This window comes from Myodes glareolus, chromosome 4, assembly GCF_982192425.1.
Source record: "Myodes glareolus chromosome 4, mMyoGla1.1, whole genome shotgun sequence".
NCBI classification, from domain to species: Eukaryota; Metazoa; Chordata; class Mammalia; order Rodentia; family Cricetidae; genus Myodes; species Myodes glareolus.
The window spans coordinates 117,682,855-117,704,499 of NC_142029.1; the positions used below are offsets into that span (position 1 = coordinate 117,682,855).

Genomic DNA, 21,645 nt, shown 5'->3' on the forward strand with positions numbered 1-21,645 from the left:
AAACGTAAAGTGCACAATGTAATTCTAGTAAATACTTTAGAAAAACTTAAAATTATCACTACAATACAATGTTTGTTGGTGACCTTACTAGTGTGGTGGAAATGCGGTGGGCGAAGGATAACCTGTAGAAACCCGTCCTCTCCTTCCAGGGGACCACTGAGTATTGGTCCTCAGGTTCTCAGTCTTGGTGGCGAGTCCGTTCCCTGCTGAGTCAGCTTGCTCACCCACTCTGAGTTCTTAATTCAATTCCAGTGTGAACGACATTCCTGGAAAGGAGCTCTCTGTAGAGCCTGAGTGGCTGCCTAGACCTGCAGTGCTGCTGAGAGGTTGGAACCCGCAGGTCCAGAGACCGATCCCCCCAACTCAGGCTGACTTTAGCGCCCTGATAGCCATTCCTTGACCACCTCTGTGTCTGGACTCACATCCTGTGAGTAATAGATCAAAATCTTTTGATATCCATCAACTTAGCAGACCACTAGTTTCCACCAACACCCAAACTAAGAATCCCTCAGAGAGCTTCTGCAGCTGGTAGAAAAGCTCCTGCTCTCTCCAGCCTCTAGCTGATGTTCCCACCAGAGGCTTTTAAACCCATCTTTGACTTAGCACCTTCTTTGTTCTGTAAACTGTAAAGCTTCATGAAGCTGCCTCAATGTTGGGACATGGACTTTGGGGTAACCTCTATCTGTGTACCCAGGCCAGTGTTACTCAAGGGGGGTTCAGAACAAATGATTACTTACTCCTGTAAGGGGAGAGCTGTGTCTTTGCTCCAACACCAGTCTAAGCCACATGGTTTCCCAGTGATGTCATTAGCCCCACTGGAAATATTTACTACGATTCCACTTCCTTATTGCTGTGTCTCATTACTTAGCATTTGTCTCAATTTCTGTAATTCAAACCACAAAGTGATTTAGTTGCTTCCTATGAGACAGGAGATGCAGTTCTTCAGGAGAGATTCTGTTTATTAAGGAGCAGAGGCAGATAAGTGGGTTTGTAAAGGTCAACTTGTCTATAGCTATAATTGGTGCTGTATCTCAACCATTTTCTCCCGTCAAAATGATCCAGCCCAAAATTTGCCAGAAACTGATCCAACTCTGGCTGGCACTGTCGATCCCACACATGGCGAAACCGGAGCCACAGCAATGAGTGCCTACTGACCTGAGTCTAGCAATGAGTGCCTACTCACCTGAGTCTAGCAATGAGCGCCTACTGACCTGACTCTGTCAATCCCACACACATGGAAAAACCAGAGCCACAGCAACGGACACCTACTGACCTGAGTCTGGTGAGGGATGAACCTGACAAACCTTTCACAAGAGAAACAAAATCTTCCAGGTGTAATTGGATGAGTCAGGTGAACTGCTTTGTTCCAGGTTGTGCTGAGCCATGCTTTTACATGCATTCTGCAAAAGAGAAAATTAGCTTTTGAGAAAGGCTACCGTCAGAACAGCCTCATTAAAAAGTCATTCATTATCTCCCTACAGCCTCTGTTTGAGTGAGCGTGAACACACGAGCCTACACTGACCACACACACACACATTCCACACCTAACACACCACAAGCACACACACGTACACACACTCACATCCCACGTACACTATACCCACATCACCACCAATTCCAGCCCACCACATACCCAACACAAACAAATCAAAACACATGATGGATGGCAACTTCCACATGCACACACACATGTGCCTAATAAACTGAAAAGTCTTTTTTCATGTAATTTTTGATCTTTTAATGCAAAGAGATATGGTCATAACTCAAAATGCTTTGTCAATGTTGCTTAGTCATGCATAAAGCCATGAAAATACCAAGGTATCTGTCTGTGTGTAAGGAGCTGTAAGATTCACGTCCTGTGCGGGTAATTCCATTGCAGGCAAGAGTTAAATGATGCTAACTCTGTGCACGTAGATCACTGTAGCTACTCCTTGCTGGTGGCAACATTATTGGATGATTAATCTAGACTGAGCTATCAATACTTTTTGAGCATGTACATGTATACTCAAAATAGCACTGAGCAATGACATTTGACATTTTCAGGCTTCTACATAGAAAACAAATTTCACTTTCAAAAGATTCTATTTTAACCAGACATAGTGGTGCATATCTTTAATTCCAGCACTTGAGATGCAGAGCCAGCCTAGTCTACATAGAAAGTAACCTAGTCCACATTGAGAGTAGCTTGGTCTACATAGAGAATAGCCTGGTCTACATAATGAGAACATGTTTAAATCAAACAAATGAGCAAAATATTCTAATTTTGAGGAAAAAAATTAATGATTGAGGTCAAGGAAGTTACTATAAGAAAACTACCAAAATATTTACTTGTAAACTGAGGAAACTGATTGTTCAGAGATCATTGATAGATGTGATTCCTAACCAAGTATTTCTAAATCAGAAGTATACAGTTTAGAGCACCAGATCCCCAGATCAGAAAACATAACCCACAGGAGAAAGAAAACTTAGTAACGTTGACCGTCCTCTTCCTGTACCCAGTTACTCATTTTTTTTTCTATGGAAACCAGGTTCATCATCGCTCCTAGCCACTTGCTTCTCCTCTCTGCTTGCTGCTGGAATGGTCTAGCCTGCTCCCAGTTTGTTGTACTGGGTTTATGTTTGTGCCTTTCCTGTTTTAAGATCACATCAGAGTGTGTCAACTACAAGCCTGTGGTGACTCACAAGGCTCAGCTCTAAGAGGCTTGTGCCACAAGTTTTAGTGGCTTTGTATGACATATCATCCTGAGTCTTACATACGTGACAGAGACAAATTCAGTCCTAAGAAACCCTGAGCAAACTGTTGTTCAACTCAGAAGAGCTATAGAACCTCATGGAGAGTCGATGACATAAATTTGGAAATAACACAGCCATCATTGGGCCAAGTTCATCATCTTCGCACCAAACAACAAAGCACTGGTTTTGACTTACTCTAATTAACAGTTCAGTATTTCTAAAAGGCCTTGCTGGTGTCAGCTAATGAATGTGGTGCCACCTAGTGTACTGTGAATGAACAGCCATGTGGTGGATCTTTAAGAATAGTTTTCTTCCTGTGACCAGAGCTTTGATGTGTTAAGATGGCAATGTTTGACAATGTCTTTGGTTTGTTTGGTGTTTCTAATTCTGGAAAAGGATAATGAGATCTAGGATTATTTTTTCTCATGTGTTTATGTGCCTGGTGTGCATGTGTGTTTGTTGGGGGGTGGGTGCCCATGTATGTGTGGAAGCCCCAGACTGATGTGGAGGGTCTTCCCTATCACCTTCCGCATTATCCACTGAGGCAGGATCTCTCAGAGATATGTGAGGCTTCTTGCTTTGGTTAGACTAGCTAGTCAGCTTGCCGTAGGGATCCCTAGCTTCACTTTCTGAGTTAGAATCACAGGAGGCTGCCACACCCAGCATTTGCTTGGGCTCTAAGGAGCCAGACTTTGGTCTTCACTTGCATGGCAGGCATTGTCCACTGATCAATCTCCTTGGTACAGTGACAGTATTTCCCTGGGTCACTCTGCTTCTCTGAGCACCATGGTTGCCTGAAGCTAATCCGTTGCAGTATGCTCTGCCTCATCAATATTGACCTCTCAAAAGAGAACAGGAGCTCCAATGAGGGTTTACCCTTCATTTTCCCTCAGCTCTACCTTAGCTTCCAGAACATGACAGACACCCAGCTGAATTTAGGTTAGACAGGCTATGGTTGATTCTAATGGTAAGTCTTAGGAATGAGGCATCTAATTGAGTTGGCAGAAGTAAAGCTGAAGATGGCTGCAGAATCCTGGGGAAGGGAGGAGCAGTGCCTTCCACTCCAGTCGTCGCTGCTCTCCTAGAGAGCACCCTGCTGCTGAGCTCAGTGTTACCTCACAGTCCTGGCAGAAAACCACTTCAGCACGAAGGGCCAAGTTCCTTTCATTAGTGATTAGGTTTAACAGACACTTATTAAATACTTAGGCATGGGCAAAACTTTGGAAAGTGAAAGGGACCTAAACTTTCCAAACCTGTGGAATTCTTGGGTTTGGGGGATGACTTCGCGAGTAAAGGGCTTTCTGTGACAGTTTGATGCCCTGAGTTCAGTCCCTGGAACCGACAGTGGAAGGAGAAAATTGGCTTCCAATGGTTATACCCTGACCACCACACAGGTACCTGAGTGTGAACATATGCACACACGACACACAACACATGGACACACTTGCACACACACACACATAAAACTAAGATGATTTCAGTAACCTATCAATCCCAGGCACCTTTGCCTTCCTCTTGCTGCTCCCCCAGTTTACTCAAGCTGCCAAATCTTTCCTTTACAGATGAATAAAGTAAGACTTACACAGATTTAATGTCACAAGATCGCACACAAAACTCAAGGCAGAGCAGAAGTGGACATTGATGGTCTTGTCTCCAGCCTTTCCTTTCTAGCAAGCACCCTTGGTAGGGAGGATTCTGAGGAATGTACAGGCGCCATCTGGGAAGTCAAAGGAAGGCTCATCGGCCTCAGGCTCCTCACACGCGGAGAGACTTTATAGCAACATTGCTAGGTGCAATTAATTCTAGTATTTAAATCTGGATGGAAGGAGGGATGGAGAAGGAGGACAGAAACTACATTTTATAAGAAATTTAGGTAATCTTTTGCTTTAAGAAAATTTGAAGCTATGGCCAAAGATCAAATACACCAGACAGCAATATCTGCTGAAAACACTTTTTTTTATTAGAAACATAAGCGCATTATGCAAATACACACTTCTTCCCTGTTGCCCAGGGAATAAACACCATCTCTCGGAACAATAGTTTCTTGGTGATCATCACATATCAGTAAGTGCCAAGTGCTAGACACTAAGATAAGCAAACAAAGGCAGAGCGCCAATGAGTCTCCTAAGGGTGACCATCCAGCTGACACGTCTTTATTCTGGCTGACTCAGCAGATCTACTCCTACTTACTAGGTCTGCCTTAGTTGCTGCCATGGAAGCCATGAGAAAATAGTCTAGGTATAAAAACTGGATATGTAAAACAATTACATAGATAAATAGGATTGAAATACTAGTTCTATTCTCAAGTAACCAAATAATTTATGAAAGCTATACCATTGCTTAGGCATTTTATAACAATTTTAATTTTTTTACTCCATGACCTTCTAAAAACCTGAAATACTTAAATAAAAAGGGAAATTACATGTTTATCTTCTGTTAATATGCACAACCCTTGAATGATGAGCCAAAATGAAAATTAAGCCTAATGCAAAGCCACTTATACAGTCCTCACAGTGGCCATTATCCCTTTCCTTTAGTGACCCTGGTATTTTCTCAGTGTTTGTATGGAAAGAGGTTTAAGTCTGAATAGTCACATTGCAAAGAACAAATCGCTCCATTAGAAAAATGTCTGCTAACATGTGTTTTCAGGTATCTCCTCCTTCTGTGTTCATCTGGAACTGCCATACACTCCCCAAAATTTCCATTCTTCTGGAAGTTTATACTTTTTTAAAAAACAATTCATAGTTATATAAATATGACTTATTTTATGCCTTTTAGGATATTTTATAAATATATTAGTAATTATGTTCACTCTCATCAGCAGATGGATCCCTTGTTTGCCAGGGAAATATCCGTCTTGTTTCTTCATAGCACACAAGAACCAGGCGATCCTTGGGATTCTCAGTTTCATTACTTTGAAGTTCTTCAGTGTGGTTCCAGCCACGAATAGTCACACAGACACTGCACACTCCAAGGTGTCTCACTGAAGCCTGTTTCCAGAACAGAGCTTTAGTGTCCCCACCCCCACCCCCACATCTGAAATGGTTATTTAAAATGCTCTCCAGGAGTTAAATAAAAGATGCTTAACACCACAGTAAGGAATTTGTTGGCATGACTCGCACAATGCGATTACTCCAGATACTATATTCGAACTGTATTGGCCCATTGAAAAAGTAGAGGTAGCCTAGGAAGAAAGAGAACACAAGAAAAATCTCTGACTTTCAGAACATTAGGATTTTCTACCGTCAAGATTAAAGATCCAATGTGTGATAGTCCTTCTCTATTTGTCTACTTGCTTACTGCAGTTCTGGAGATCCACCAGGCCTCACCTGTGCTAGGGTCTCTTCGCTAAGTTTTATACCTCTCAATGTTTATTTCTGAAAAAGCTACCACTTTAATGAATTGCTTAAAGTTTAAAGGATATATAACAACAACTATGAACTGAAATGAGAGAGAGACAGAGAGAGGACATGGGAGGGGTTGGAGGGAGAAAATGGAAGCAGAGAAAGTGATGCAATTATACTTTAATTAAAGGTATTATTAAAACACATAAGTATTCAAAGAATATATGAATTATGCCCTAGAATTAGTTGTCTTGCTACAAATTCTAATTTTGATTTTAGAAATATTGGTATTCATCAGCTGTTATAAGTTAGGAGTAATTGCTATTTTAATAGTTAAAGCAAAAATAATTGTATAGTTATAATAATGATGAATATTTATGACTACTCCATACTCCAGCCCTAATTTGAATTCCGACATAACCTCCTGCCTCTTGGCATCTCTACATATAACTTAAATTCATCTTTAGATTCAACATCTTTTATTCTTAGACTTAGCAGTGATTAAGTAAAATTATCATTGACTCTAAGAAGGTTATATTACTTGCTGTTTAAAGAGTCACATGGAAACAATCAATACCTAAGTGGCCACGCATATATAAACTCATCTGAATTCTGTATTAAAATCTGTTATACGTGAAAATTTTCTGGGGGCCGAGAAGCCCTTCTGGAAATCAGAACAGTGTAACTACTTACCATTTTTCTCATAGACAGCATCTACTTTGTCGCCAATTCCAGGGAATTCATCTTCTATGAATCGGGGATAGTCTTTGTCCATAGTCTGGTTAGCATCATCATATCTGCTTAATCAGAAAAAAGAAAGCTGCATTTATCAAAAATATAGGAAAGAATGACAGGAAAGAGAATCCGAGGGAAAGAGAATCCGAGTGAAAGATTAAAAGAAGCACAGTTGCCCATATTTATAAATGGCTTTGCTGTATGAAGAATGGATGGTTGGGAGAAATGAATATTGTGGATGGTGTGGGTGTGCATGTGTGTGCATGTGTGAGATGTGTGCAAGACAGCACTGCGGGTCTCGCTGGAGGAACTGACATGAAGTAAGAGTGTTGGACTGGTATACAATCAAAATGTGATAGGGAATGGGAGAAGGAGGCAGGCAGGAGGAATGGGTGAACTAAGTACAGAGTCACACACAGAATGAATGAAACCCAGGGCTTTGTACGCTAACTTAAAAATATAGACATTTCAATAAAACCACCCTTGTAAGTAAAAACAAGTATGAGAAACCGTTGAGAACAGCAGTAGCTGCAGGTGTGGACTGGAGGGGGTGGGGCATTGTGTGCAGCCTCACCTCCACACCTTCCTCCCAGAGAAGAAGAGCGTCTTCCCCATGTCCTCTAAGTGCACAGCAGCACTTAGCCTCTTGACTCTTTTTGGAAATCCCAGGTGAGATATATTTTTGGGATAACCACTCAGAATGTCATAACCATTGAGCGCCCAGAATTTTCGACCTAGAAGTGAAAAAACAGTTTGATTAACAAGGAGCGTGTGCCAGGGTTTAGGCACGCGAGCACGCACTGAAAAGAAAAACCTCCTAAGTCAGCGTTTGCCATCTCCACATGTCTGAATCAAAGGCACAGAAGCATCTTCCGAAAGAGACAGCAGTTAAGCCTGGGAATTCCTGTTTATTAATACAGCCAGCCAAATAGCTCAACCATTGCCAATTCATTGCCTTTGAACACTAAGTTTGGAGCTAAATGAAAACTTTTTTAAATTTCAAAATAAAGAGCAACTAGGATCAGTGATTTAGACTCAAAATTCAAGTTTATTTATCATCTAAAAAAGTTAATTTTTTCTCTAGAAAGCAACTTCATCAAGTATAGGAGTCAAACAATAGAAATGACATTAGTAGACTGTTATAGAAATAAATTACGGTCATTAAGGCAGTGGCATTTTCATCTCCCACATCCACCCCCACCCCCCATCCCTAAACTTATATATTAGAGGTAAGCGGAGGCCAGAGAGACAGGGGTGTGTAAGGGTGCTTGTTGTGGGAACATGAGGACCTGGACTCAGATTCAGAGCACCCATGTAAAAAGCCAGGCACCTAGCACTCTAGCACTTGGGGTAGGGGTGCAAACAGAAGGATGCTAAGGGTTCCCAGGGGCATCCTAGCTGGGGATAAAGGGAACAGAACATTATACCCATACTCTGCCTCAAGTAGGTGTCAATACAGTGGAGAACTAGGAAAATGGATCAGGAAATGAACTACTAGTAGAACGGAGAATCCTGTTTAAGTTTTTTTCACATTTTAAAACGTACACTGTGCTGCTTTAGCAAGTAATTTCTAAGAGAAACTAAAAGTAAAACCTGAAGTGAGCATGATAAAACAAAGGATGGACGTGAGGAGCGTGCACTTCTTTCCCTTTGCAGTGCTGGGGTCTAGCCCCGGCTCTCAGATGTGCTAAGCACTGAGCCATGTTTGCATTCCATAGTCATTCTACATACCAAATTAAGGACCTTTGGTGGAACAGGCACAGGTGCTTTCAAGTTCTCCTGTGTTGTGTTCTTTACGTAGGCATCGCTTTGGTAGTGGTCATGCTGCTAAGTGACTCGCAGTACCAAGTTCATCGCCCATCTATGCTGGCCATTTGGAAAGTCTCCCCAGTGGCAGCCTTACCTTTGAAGATGAACATAAGGTCATGGGATGCATGTTCATATGCAGCATCCACACGGTTGGGAAGTTCTGGCCAAAACGATTTTGTCAAAAACAGCTCTGCCTCGACCTGCTGAGGGTGCAGACGCCAGAAGAATCTAATGCAAAAGGGAAAGCATGGTTTACCACATTAAGTGCAATAATTCCATCCTGCTAATGATCACTGTCCACATCAATGCCTGTCGGGTACCATAACCGTGCCTGGTACCCACAACTGGAAAAGAAATGCCATTTCCCTTTAAGTTATAAGTTGGAGCCTTCCAAGTTCTAGCCAGAGGTCTTCTTATTTGAAGCATCACAGGGCCTTATTGAAGGCTCTAAGTTCCCTATGGGTTGAAACCATGCTTTTTTCAACTTTGCATATATTCAGAGTGACAAACACGTTTACCATGCACTGTTGGGCTCTAAGAATGTATTTTCCATGATCTCAAGACCTTGCACACCAATACAAGAGGAAACACCTTAGAGACCATGTAATTAAAGTCATAACAGAGATAGTGATCATGCTTCCTGACCACACATGGTGACGTGAATCAATGAAGAGATTAACACATAAGCAAGATACAACCATCTACAAATTAGAGGTGAATATTTCATATTTTTGTTACCTATAGATTTTATTTGTCAATTACTCCCTCTTTGAAAGGCATTGGGAATCACTCTTTTTATCTTACAGAAAGCAGTGTGGTTATCAGTAAATTTACTAATGTAGCAATTACTTTCAATATTCTTCATGTTTTTTAAATGAGTTGGGTTTCTATTTTTATTTGAGGGAGAGGATCTTGGACTTTGCATGGGGCAGGGAACCCTGACTGCTCTTAGGACTGGAGAAGGGGTGGAGGAAAAATGGAGGTGGAGATTTTTAATAAATAAATAAATTTTAAGAAATGAAAAGAAAGAAAAAGAAAGGGAGGTGGGGAGGCTCTGGGAGGAGTTGGAGAAGAGAAAAATAAGCAAAATAGATTGCATGAAATTTTTTTTTTAAAAAAAAAAACAGACTTACAGTTCAAAATCAAAAAAAAAAAGATTTATCCACCATTTATTTGATCCAAAGCATGTAAGTAAACCACACTTGGTCTACTGTTTCTGTGTTGCCCTTAGGAAGTCTGACAGGATGCTTTGGCAATTTGCAGACTTAATTTTACCAGAGTTCATCACATGCAAATTTGATAAGAAATATTTTTATTATTTTAAATTAATTAATTCATTAAAACCATCTTTTATCATTTTACATACCTATTCCAGTCCCACTCCTTCCCCTCATCCCGCTCCCTCAACCTTCCCCCCACTTCACCCCCATCCACTTCTCAGAGAGGGTAAGGCTTCCCATGGGAAGTCAACAAAGTCTGACACTTTGATCACTTTGAGGCATGACCAAGGACTGCCCTCTATATCTAGACTGAGCAAGGTATCCCTCTAAAAAGAATGGGTTCCAAAAGCCAGTTCAAGCACTAGGGATAAATCCTGGTCCCACTGCCAGTGGCCACAAAGAAAACACCAACCACACATCTGCCACCCACATTCAGAGGCCCTAGGTTGGTCCTATACAGGTTCCTCCGATGTCAATCCAGAACTCAGGTCAGCTGTTTCTGTGGGGACCCTACCCATGGTCTTTAGCCCTTTGCTCATATTATGGCCTCTCTTCGACTGGACTCCAGGAGCCGGGCCCAGTGCTTGGCTGGAGATCGCTGCATATGATTCCAGAAGTTGCTGGATGAAGGTTTTATGATGACAGTTAAGGTAGTCATCAATCTGATTACAGGGGAAGGCCAGTTGAGGCACCTTCTACTCTATTGCTAAGGGTCTTAACCGGGGACTCTTAATAGTACCTGTCTTTAAAGATCATGGTTTCTCCTCGGAGACTGGTAATGGCATCAAGGGATAAGGCTGGGTCACACTTGTCTGGTGTTTTGGGATGTTTAGGATTGGGGTCTTCATCCCCTGGACCTGCAATGGCAAAGCAAATGTGAGAGGTTTCCAAGTGTCCTGAGTCATAGGAGGGAGAGCTGACTTCTGAGAGGAGCAGGAAAGAGCCCCTTCCAGGCGGGACAGAAGTCCTAGCTCCTGAACTCCTCCTCCAGCAGGCGTCCTTCCTCCCTCCCTCCCTCCCTCCCTCCCTCCCTCCCTCCCTCCCTCCCTTCCTTCCTTCCTTCCTTCCTTCCTGCGGGCTACCACAGGCTGGCAGGGTCCCGCATGCTTTCCCTGCTCTGAGCTTCTTTACAAATTCTTCTGATCCATTGATTTACATTTCTTGACAGTGATGACGGAAATGCGAGGTGACCCGAACCCCGAGAGCATCTCTGCCACTGTGAAGCACGCTGCTCTATTGCCCAGCTCTCCGGGTGCCTTGCCCACATGGGTCCCTCATCTGGGCTCCTGACTCCAGCTATTTCAGCAACTGTAGATGTCAGTTGATTTTGCTTCACCACACACTACAGCTCACTCACTGACAAACTGACCTTCAGGAAGTTCTGCTGTAACCTGCAACATGTTTATAACTTTGATAGCTCACATGTACTGAGCAGTAACCCCGTGCTTCTTGTCCTTCTACATAGATCTGTCAGCAATCCCTTGGTCACAACATGGTAGAATCAAGAATCACAAAATAAATTTGAAAAGCCCCTCTTGACACCTTCAACTTTATGCCTTCAACCACACATACTACCAGAGTCTTTAAATCCAGAGGCGTAGCAGTGGGCTAGAGCGGCTTGAACAAGTTTCCCGAACTAATTCTCCAAGAGCATTTGTGCTGAGAACTGAGAGCAGTGCTTGTGGTTCTTTTTATGGCACAGAACCCAGAAATAAATGTTTGCACTGAAGTTTATAAGTTTCATAACTATTATTGGAAAAGTGGGGGGGGGGAAGAGGACATTTCTCGCTGCAGATGTTGGTTGAAAACTACCAAAGGCCCTGTGAACGTTCCTACGGCAGCCAACTGCCGTGGCTGAAGAATGTCAGAATTTCTAAGAGCTGTCTTATGTCTCATCTTCATAATCTCCTCTGTTGCTGTGTGTGCACGTTGTAAACTCATCAGAATTTAGTGGCTTCATAAGTTACATGAAGAATAAGAGTACAAATGCAGGGAAGTATGGCCTGAAAATCATCTAGAAATGAACTGTAGTTCAAACCCGAGCAAGCAGTTTGATTCAGAAAGGGGTTATTTTTCTCATGTTTGAAAACATGATAAACGGGTTATTGGTCCCAAAATAAAATGCACATCTGTTGTGCTAAGGTTGCTGTATTAGTCAGGTTTGTGACTGGTAGACTGAGAGGTACCATAGAGAGACTGGATTCCTTGAACATCGTCATCAGGAAGCACGAAGTGACTGCTGCCCATGTAGGTATAGATGGGAAACATCAGGGCTCCTGGGTCCTTGGAGTGGTCCAGACCTAAGGTGTGGCCAAGTTCATGGGCAGCAACAATGAACAAGTTGTAACCTGAAAAAAAAAACAAGAAACAATGAGCAAACAAAACCCTCCAATTAGGAGGCGATGAAGGAAATCCTAATCTATCTATCCATCTGTCTTTTTCTAGTTCATCATCTTACCCAGTCTTTAAAATTAGTCCTCGGTAGCTTAAAGAAAGATTCAATGTGTTGATTCAAAGTAGTGATCCTGGCAACTGCAAGGACTATAGCTCTCTGCATGAAGAACAATTCATCCAGTCCATACATGAAAAAGCAGTTCTACAGCAATGTCAACAGATTGCACTAAGATCAGTAGTCAGTAAAGGTGGTCATGAAGACGACAGAAATTCTGACTTTTCTCTCTGTCTTCTCTGACCAGGTTTAGGGGGTGGACAGAAATGACCTGGAATTAACCACATGAAGGTCACACAAGATCCCGCATAGCTCTAGTCTTTGCTTAGAACATCCTTCAGAGGAAAAATGAACATGCAAGAATATTTTCATCTTTCTTCTAATAATTATTTCCACCAACTTTTAGAGGGTAATTTTAGATTGTGTGTGTGTGTGTGTGTGTGTGTGTGTGTGTGTGTGTGTGTGTGATAGAGGAGGAGGGTAGGCCCTGGGCTCAATCTCCAGCACCACAAGAAAGGACACCTCAAGAACTATGGGAGAGTGAGAGCCAGTTTTTGGTTTGTTACTTAAATAAATTTTGTTATCAGAGCCAATATAAAAAGAAAATGAACTTACTCACTTGTCGTAGGGTGATCAAAGGTCACATGGTCAAAATGACCAACACTGGTTGTCGTGACTAGTATTTGTTCCTGTTTTTGAACTTCAGCTGAACATTTCCTTCCTGTGATCTGAGACTTCCTGTGAGCTTTCCTGACCAACACTAGATGCTCTTCTCAGTAAGCCACCCTCCCCAGCAGATACTCAGAGCATGAGTGTGAATCCTCTTTTCCCCTCCAAAGACAAATTAAAAGCACTGGAGAGGATGTGATCATTGCAAATGGGTCAGTTTTACTCTCGCGGGGCAGGGATCCCATTCATTCATTCATTCATTATGAATTTACTCATTTAATTTCTTGAGGCAGTGTCTCCCTATAGAACTCAGGCTGGGCTAGAATTCACAATCTGACTTCAGTCTCCTGAGTGCTGGTAATAAAGGTGTATATCACCGTGGCTTCCATTTTAAAGTAGAAAATAAAAATCAACTCCTGGGAAGATTGATTTTCATTGCCCTAACTAGGCATATCTTTTGCTCTGAAGTTAAACCCTACTTTAATAATCTGACTCTTTTTTGCTAACTCAACATCCCAATTAATTTGAGCTTTTAAAGGCAAGAAGTAGCCAAGAGTGGCAGCCACCCTAGTCAGCGCAGTACAGATTTAATACTTGAGTGAATTTGTTTAAGACTAGGTTTCATTTTACTCTCATAACCCAAGCTCTTCTGCCCCCTAGCTGCTTGGCTTGAGATGTTCTCTTGCTTTTCTGAAGCAGCATTTACAAGGGAATGCTGCAGGACAGCCTGGGGCAGCTGAGGTGCCTGACTAGGAAGAGAAATGTGACTGAGCCTGGCCGATAATACTTCAGTCGAGAAGAAAATCTGTTTCAGTTAGTATCCAACATAGTTATGGACCTCAGATCCAGTCCTGTTAAATATGTATATAATATATAAAATGCATACATATATAATATATATACATATTAAGGAAGTAAGGTTGAATATGTGCATATATTCTTTAACAGGCAAACTGTAAGCCAGAGTAAGAAACAGAATCATGCCTAACTAAGAAAATATTTCACCCCACTTCACAAAGTGTATCTCTGAAGCCACAGTAACAAATGTCATAGATTTTATTCAATTTTTCATATTTAATGATTTGTAAAATTTCTATAAGAAAATAATTAATGCAAATATAGCTTTTGTTATTTTATAAAACGTAATCCAATGCTGAATACAATTTGCTTGTAAGCTTTCTGACTGTGTGGCAGTGCGTCCTTGTCCAATGAGCTAAGCCTTTATAAGGAAGATTACCTTTGGAACTGCTTGTCCAGGTTTCATCATCATCAAAATGGACATGCCCTCTATAATAAGGTCCAGGAGGAAAGGCATGTGCCAGAAAACCAGAAGGTCCATCAAATGGGTAGGGGTCACCATGTTCTATGTACAGACACAAGAGGTAGAATTCCATTACACATATACACTATACAAATATGTATACATATAGCTAGTGCCTTGTTCAGGGGCTTGGTAGAGTTCTGTCAAATTCTTTGAAAGGGGTGAATGACTGGTGAAAGGAATAAAAAATATAAGACCAAAAACAACAAATATATTAACATGGTTCAAATGATTGCACATCCTTACCTTTAGTTTCAAAAGATATCATGATATCAGCAGTGCCATCATGGATTCTGGTGAAATTCAGAGGTGTCACATCAGACCAGACTTTGAAGGCCTTTTTAAAGGCCTTCTCCACTTCAGAACGGGGCATGTCGGGGGTATAGTTCACAATTCTATTCAACATAGAAAGTGTCAGTTAAACTTTGAAAAATTAGAATTATTTTTCAAAATATATTTTCTTTGAATATTCCTTTTCAAATCAAAACGAAACACTGCTTTGAAAGTTCTACTGGGTATAATGGATGCTTTACAAGAATGAAATTCAAGAATCCAATCAAATATTTAAGCATGGTCAAATAACAGAGTACTTGGCATCTTAAACTTAAAATATTCAAATATAACTCTGTGTACGTGCTAAAATTTAGGGCTAAACATGATGGTGCTGCTGTGTTCACAGGAAGAGAAGCCACTGTGTTCAAGAGAATCATCGTAAATGTGGCTGATGTCGTATACCTTGAACTTTCTAGAATCCCCTCCTGAATTGTGGTTTCATTCTGAAACAAATACTTAGAGATATCCACTGAAGAATAGTGTTGGGGTTAGAGTTAAGACAATAGGGTTTATTAACCGAATTTGTTCATTTTTCATGTTTAACGTTGACTTGTAGACCTCTTTTATAAATACTAAGTGTAATACAAGCTTTTAATTTTGTAGAAAAACATGGTCAAATACTAAATATAACTTACTTCTATGCTTCTTAGCTTTGTAGTAAAGCTAATCAATCCTGAACTTCACTTCCCATTAAATACTGAAGGCCTGCTTCAGACACTCGGAAGGAAAGACTAACACAGGCGGGGGAGATGGAGCCTCTGCTTACCTGTAAGTTAAGTTCGTTTGGGACCATTTGAGGGTTCGAGGGAACACACTGTATTCACCCACATCAGGGACTCCACATCTTGGTTTTCTCATGATGTCTAAGGTGGGATCGTCAAGTTTGCCAGTCACTTCCAGGCCAAAGAAAGATTGCATTTCTCGGAGCCTGTCAACTGTGGAGGTCACTGAAGACTTTTTCAGGATTCCCGCGAGAGGCACAGTATGATAGTATGACTTCAGGTAGTGCTGAAAAGAGACCAAAACAACATGCTTTTTCAAAGAAAGGAGATTTAAGAAACACTGCAGTGCCGGGATTGGCAGAATACTGTACCTCTGCAAACTCGAGGTCTTCCTCAGACACGTCATCATCATCATCGCCATTGGAAAGCGGCAGGGACCAGCAGTGAATCCAGTTCAACAAGAAGAGCGTGGCCAGGACAGCTGAATGCATGGTGACCAGCAGTGCCTGGAGTCTAGCCTTCAGCGCACGCACCTTCTATTTTATAGACCCAAACCATGAGTCACCACTTGGGGATGTGTGTTAACTTCCTACTCAGTCTAAGGTAAACATGCTTACATGGTCTTTTTTTTTTTTCCTAAGTGTGGATTGTGGCAGAATTCAAGGCCAATAGAAAATGAGGACAGTGGGGGATACCAAAACCCATCTGATAAAATAAACGGTCTCAGCATATTTATGGATCTGGTGGGGAGGAGCAGACGTTAGTATTTTTTACTTCACTGGGCAAAAGTATCTTCTTCCTTTTGTAGGAAAAACAGCTACTCTAAGTTTTTCAGGTAGTAAGAATGCCATATGATATGTTTATGCCCATAAAAAAGGACAAAGTCCCATTTGCAAAACGTTTATAGACTAGTGAGTTCTCAACTGCATTCTGTCTTGAGCAAAAGCAATGAGAATCTTTGCTGCATTCTTGGGTCTCAGAAATGCACCAGAACAAAGCTGGAGTCTCTGAGGCACTGTAGCCAGTTACCATTCCTAAGCCAGTGATTTAGTATCCTGGCAAAACCTTTCGGTGGCTCTGGGGACCTGTGTGAATTCACTACAAGTCCAGGTATCTGTACCAAGGCTCTGTTGGAACATAGCTGCTCTAATGGTTAGGACTATGAGTTATGGGCATAATTAGGATTATGCTGTGAAGGATTATTCCCAAGCACATTTAGAAGGCATTATCTCATTTCATCCCTATAATAACCCAAATAGATATTGTGAGAATGTTCAGGGTCTTACACAGTAGCCTAGGAAGCTTAGACGTACTACGTATACCAGGAGTCCCTTCAGCTCACCCCAACCCATTGTGCCACATATCTTTCTGATTGGTTTATTTAATCTACAATGGATCGTGTAGACAATCCTCCTGCCTCAGTTTCCTTAGTACTGAGATTACAGATGTGAAGAATTGTGTTGGATCATTATAACATAACCTCTCTCCAGATAAATCATTCAATGAAAAACAAAAATAAATGTCACTTTTTGTTTGTTTGCTTGTTTTTGTTTTTCAAAATAGGGTTTCTGTGTAGCTTTTGAGTCTGTACTGGAACTAGTTCTTGTGGCCCAAACTGGCCTCGAACTCACAGAGATTCACCTGCTTCTTGCCTCCTGAGTACTAGGATTAAAGGCCTGTGCCACCACCACTTAGTTACTATTTCTCAAATTCAATGCTTATTTTCAAATAGCTTCCTGTTTTAGTGATTTATTCTTTCATTCAAGGAGAATAAAGATCACAAAACATAACCACAAAAAACGTTAGTAAATGTTCTGTCATTTTACATGGAAATAGAAAAAAACTCATCAGCAGATTAAAATAACCGTTCCTTACGAGACCACCCAACAGTCAGCAGGATACTGTTCTGGAGAAGTGCCGACAGGATATGTCATCACCATGATGTGTTAGCACACTCTTGTCAACACAAGTCCTTATCTCAGACTGTTAACTCTACACTTGAAAGCCCGGCCTTTGCTCATCAAACCACCCACCTTAAAACAGGGAGCTGAGTTGGTGTTCAAAATGGTTCTGACAAGGCCTGCTGAAATCACTGGGAAATTTGAAAACCCTTAGAATGAGAAAACAAGACTGAGTGTACAAAATTAGGAACAAGTAGCACCTGCTGGTTCAGACAGAGGCGATATTAGACTTTTCTCAGGCGTGTCATCAGCAGATCCCAGGTCCAAAGCAGAGAAAAACAAGCTGATAAGACAGCTTCAGCAAAGAGCAGAATTCCCAGTTAAGACAAAGAGTCAATTGAGTTAGATTAAAATTACAAAAGTCCAAAATTCTTTATATGAAGGGTTTGATTTTCACCTAGAATTATGTGCTGCCTTTTTTGAAAATGTCAATAAGAGCTTCAGTTCTACAGCAAGCACATGACTTGTGTGACTTCCCCTGGCCCTTGTGAACACTCAGTGAGAATTTCTTTGCTCTTGTTTTATTTTCTTTTCACAAAACCCTGCGAAATCGAATTATAAAATCAGTTGTTCAGATAGTTGACTAGTTTGATTGCCTTTTTGTTTTTGAGACTAGTCTCATGTAGTCCAGGTTGTCCTTAAACTCACTATGTAGCTGAGGATGGCCTTCTGACTGTCCTGCTTCCGTCTCCTGAATGCTAGAATTACAGCTTGTGCCACAGTGGTGGGGATGGAACTTGGGACTTCCTGTGTGCTAGGCAAGCTCTCTACAAACTGAGCTAAACCCCTGCTCTTGACATACTCTAAAGAGAGGAGAACTAAATTTGAACTGAAACAACTGTGTTCTTGCCATAGAATGAGATGTAAGTATACCCCTACCTTTCCTCCTTGGGCAGAGTCAATCATGGATGATCCTTGGGATGTGCAGGAAAACACAGAAGGACTCATCTGAGATGCTGCAGTTTCCAGGATTAGGGGTCATTCTCTGTAACATCTGACGCCCGTTTTCCTCACAGATGCTGCAGTGAGTTCCTTTACAGAAAAAATTAGGAGAATCAATACTAAATAAAGGAAATTCTTTTTTAGTGTCTACTGAGAAAAACATCTAAAAGAAAACACTTGGTTTCCCGGACTCACCTCAAAATTCATTTTTATTTCTACTGTGTCTCACTAAGGAGAATTTTTTCCTGAATGCCGACCTTTGCCAGCATCCATGAAAAAGCAGAGTGAACCGGACAGATACTCTTGCTCAATCCCACTCAATTTCATTGAAAAGGTAAAATCTAGGTCCTCTAGAAGTGGATAGTGGAAAATAAAAAAGAAATTAGAAAAATAAAAAAGTGCCTCAATGGTTTTAACAACAAGTCATCTTAGAAAAGTTTTTCAAACCCCTAGTATTAAACAATGAAGTAAGATTATATTTTTATAATAACCTTGTCTCACCACACAACCTTAATTCACTACAGTAGAGTTGTATAACTTTAAACAAATTTTTATGTAAAAGGTTAGCTAGGCCAACAAGCTGGTTCAGCAGCACTTGGACTGCAGACCTAATAACTTGAATTCAATCCTTGGAACCGATGGAAAAAGAAGAGAATAAACTCCACAGAGTTGCCCTCTGACATCCATACATGTGCTATCACACTTGTGCCCACATTCACATACACACACACACACACACACACACACACACACACACACACACACGCATACACACATGCACGCACACCATAAGTGACAGTTTTAATGTTATTTTATCTATGGTGAATCTTGAAGTTTTTGTTTTGTTTCACTTGCTTGCTGTTTGAGTGTCTTGCAGTGTTAAGGTCGAAGCCAAGGCATTATGCAGACTAGACAAGTTCTCTACCCTGAGCAACATCTCAACACTGGAAACCTTTAAAGCAGTTCATTCCTGTCTTCCCTTCCCGTCTCTTCCCTTCCCATCCATCCCCTTCCATCTGCTTCCCTGCTTTCCTTTCCCTCCCTACCTCTTCTCTCCTCTTCCCACAGCAATTCAGCCCCAAATAAACACACAAAGGCTCAGATTAATTATAAGCTGTTTGGCCTATTAGTTTGGGCTTATTATTAACTAGTTACTATAATTTAAATTAACCCATAATTCTTGTCTATGTTTAGCCATGTGGCTTGGTACATTTTCTCAGTGAGGCATTCTCCTCTTGATTCCTCTATGTCTGGCTAGTGACTGCTTCTTTCTCTTTCCTTTCCCAAAATTCTCTTAGTCTGGTTGCCCAACCAATCAGCATTTTACTAAACCAAAAACGAGTGACAAATCTTTACAGTGTACAAAAGCATTATCCCACAGCAAATATCTTCAGTTGATTTGGGTTGTCAGGATCCATAATTTATTTTTCCTTTTTAAGCCCAGAAAGTTGAGAATGAACTCAAAATCTTTACAAAACATATCAATGTTGTGCTCAAAAGATTAGTATTTGCTTTTTTCATAAATATGCTATAGTTAGTTAATTTCATAAAATTATAGTCCAGGTTTTGTGGTGACCATGAACTGCCAAAGAAGATATCTACATCAATCTGGTCCTAGGATGGTGGCACTCCTCCAGTTCTTGCCCATTGTGAGGAGATCCTCATCCTAGGGTTAGGGCCATACATAGGGGCAGCTCCTCAGAATTCAAGCTTACTAATTCCCTCGGACATCTGTTGAGCACAGAGCCATGCAAACCTCCCCATTCTCTTCATGTCAAAAACAAGAAGTCTTGGCAGAAAAGTTAAGACTGAGAAACTAGAACACATCTAAGACAACCAACAAAAGCATAATAATTAATATCTGGACTGTCAAGAAGTCCTTTACAGCTATAAACTGAGGGTTAGCTATTCCTTTATTTTGGTTGTCTAGTGGCTTAATCCTTAAAAACCAGTGGAACTGCAAACATAAAAGCACAAGTTCTGTCATTAGGGACAGCAGCTTGTGGTAGTTTGAATATAATTGGCCCCCATAATCTAATAGAGAAGGGCACTTTTAGAAAGTGTGGATTTGTTGGAGTGAGTTTGGCCTTGCTGGAGGAAGTGTAACCCTGTGGGGGTGGACTTTGAGATTTTCCATGCTCGGGATTCCATCCAGTGTCTCAGTCGACTTCCTGCTACCTGCAAGATGTGCTACTTTCAGTTGTTCATGCCCCCCGCCATGATGGTAGTAGATGGAACTTCTGAAACTGCAGGTGAATCAGCCCAATTAAATATTTTCTTTATAAGAGCTGCCATGGTCTTTTATTTACAGCAACAAACCCCTAAGACACAGTTCAAATCCCCCGCTCTGCTATCTATAAGATCTCTAACTTTTCAGCAGCTCATTTAACATCCTTAACAACTTCTCTGTGAACTAGAAGAATAAGAAGGCTCTAACAATAGAAACATAGAGAGCTAAACTCCCTTTATGGCTATGGTTGTTACTAATAATGAGGCTATTCACTAAGTTACACTAAGTGCTACAAGGGTGATAAACCATGATTATTTATGTATCCTCTGTTCTTGGTTCCAGACATTGTTTTTGAAGGAGTATCTGTAACGAAGCAGACAAAATTCCTGCTCCAATGCCCTTAGCATGGAGTAACGTTCTTTCTTCATTATTCCCCCAGCTGTCTTACACCCCTAGTGCCCAGGCTTTAGTAATCTACCAATCACTCCCTACAGCCTTCACCTTAAGAACCTTTCTTAACCTCAGTTGTCTTAAGCTCGCTAGAGAGGCCCATTTGTGGAAATTCCAAAGCTTTCCTTGATCTTCCTGACAATGTTTGTGATTACCAAAAAGATCACAAGTCTTCAAGACCCAAAAGGATCTATTCCCATAACTGAAACAAGCAAATAGAGTATTGAATAATGGGATTCCAAATCCAACTGAAAGTACCTTGGCTGTGCTGGGGACATTGGCCCGAAGACCTTCCATGTAGATAGCAAATGGAGACCAGAGAAAATGATGCAGTGTGAGGGAAGACACCTGCACCATCTGCTCAGGAGCCCTCCTCCTTCTGACATGAAGCCCTACACTGAAGATGAACTACGAATCAAGTTCTTCGTGAATGGCGGCAGTCCGGTGGGGAAGTTCAACCCATGATGGATGATTGTTATACCAGAAAAACAGACTAGTATTTACAGGACTCATCTTGGAACTAGAGTTCATCCCAAAGCCATGACGGAGGTTATGTCATGGAGAGTCCTGAGAGCCTGTTGCAGTCTAGGAGGCAAACAGCACTAAGTCTGAACAAGCATCAATGTGTCCATTTTTATTTATTTATTTGTTTATTTATTAAAAATTTCTGCCTCCCTTTTCCCTCCCCTTCCTCCCTTCCCCTCCTCATATCCCCCTCCCTCTCTAG

At 41.3% G+C, this 21,645-nt stretch overlaps 1 protein-coding gene across 1 annotated transcript; it reads right to left on the reverse strand.

The window, feature by feature from the left end:
• Positions 1 to 4,670: 4,670 nt before the first annotated feature.
• LOC146894764 (collagenase 3-like) lies at positions 4,671 to 15,867 on the reverse strand. The gene is made up of 10 exons (XM_087905878.1): positions 15,707 to 15,867; positions 15,380 to 15,621; positions 14,527 to 14,675; positions 14,197 to 14,322; positions 12,028 to 12,189; positions 10,581 to 10,698; positions 8,716 to 8,849; positions 7,387 to 7,546; positions 6,771 to 6,874; positions 4,671 to 5,917 (listed from the first exon to the last, which is right to left on the reverse strand). Exons 1-10 carry the CDS (start codon positions 15,824 to 15,826, stop codon positions 5,817 to 5,819), a joined length of 1,416 nt encoding a protein of 471 aa, XP_087762004.1. The 5' UTR covers positions 15,827 to 15,867; the 3' UTR covers positions 4,671 to 5,816.
• Positions 15,868 to 21,645: the final 5,778 nt, after the last annotated feature.

Coding starts and splice junctions, on each gene's coding strand:
- LOC146894764 (XM_087905878.1), bottom strand. CDS start 15,826: ATGCATTCAGCTGTCCTGGCCACGCTCTTCTTGTTGAACTGGATTCAC. Junction 12,190..14,196: donor CTGGACAAGCAGTTCCAAAG/GTAATCTTCCTT, acceptor TTTTTTTTTCAG/GTTACAACTTGTTCATTGTT. Junction 5,918..6,770: donor TGCTGTCTATGAGAAAAATG/GTAAGTAGTTAC, acceptor CTTTCTTCCTAG/GCTACCTCTACTTTTTCAAT.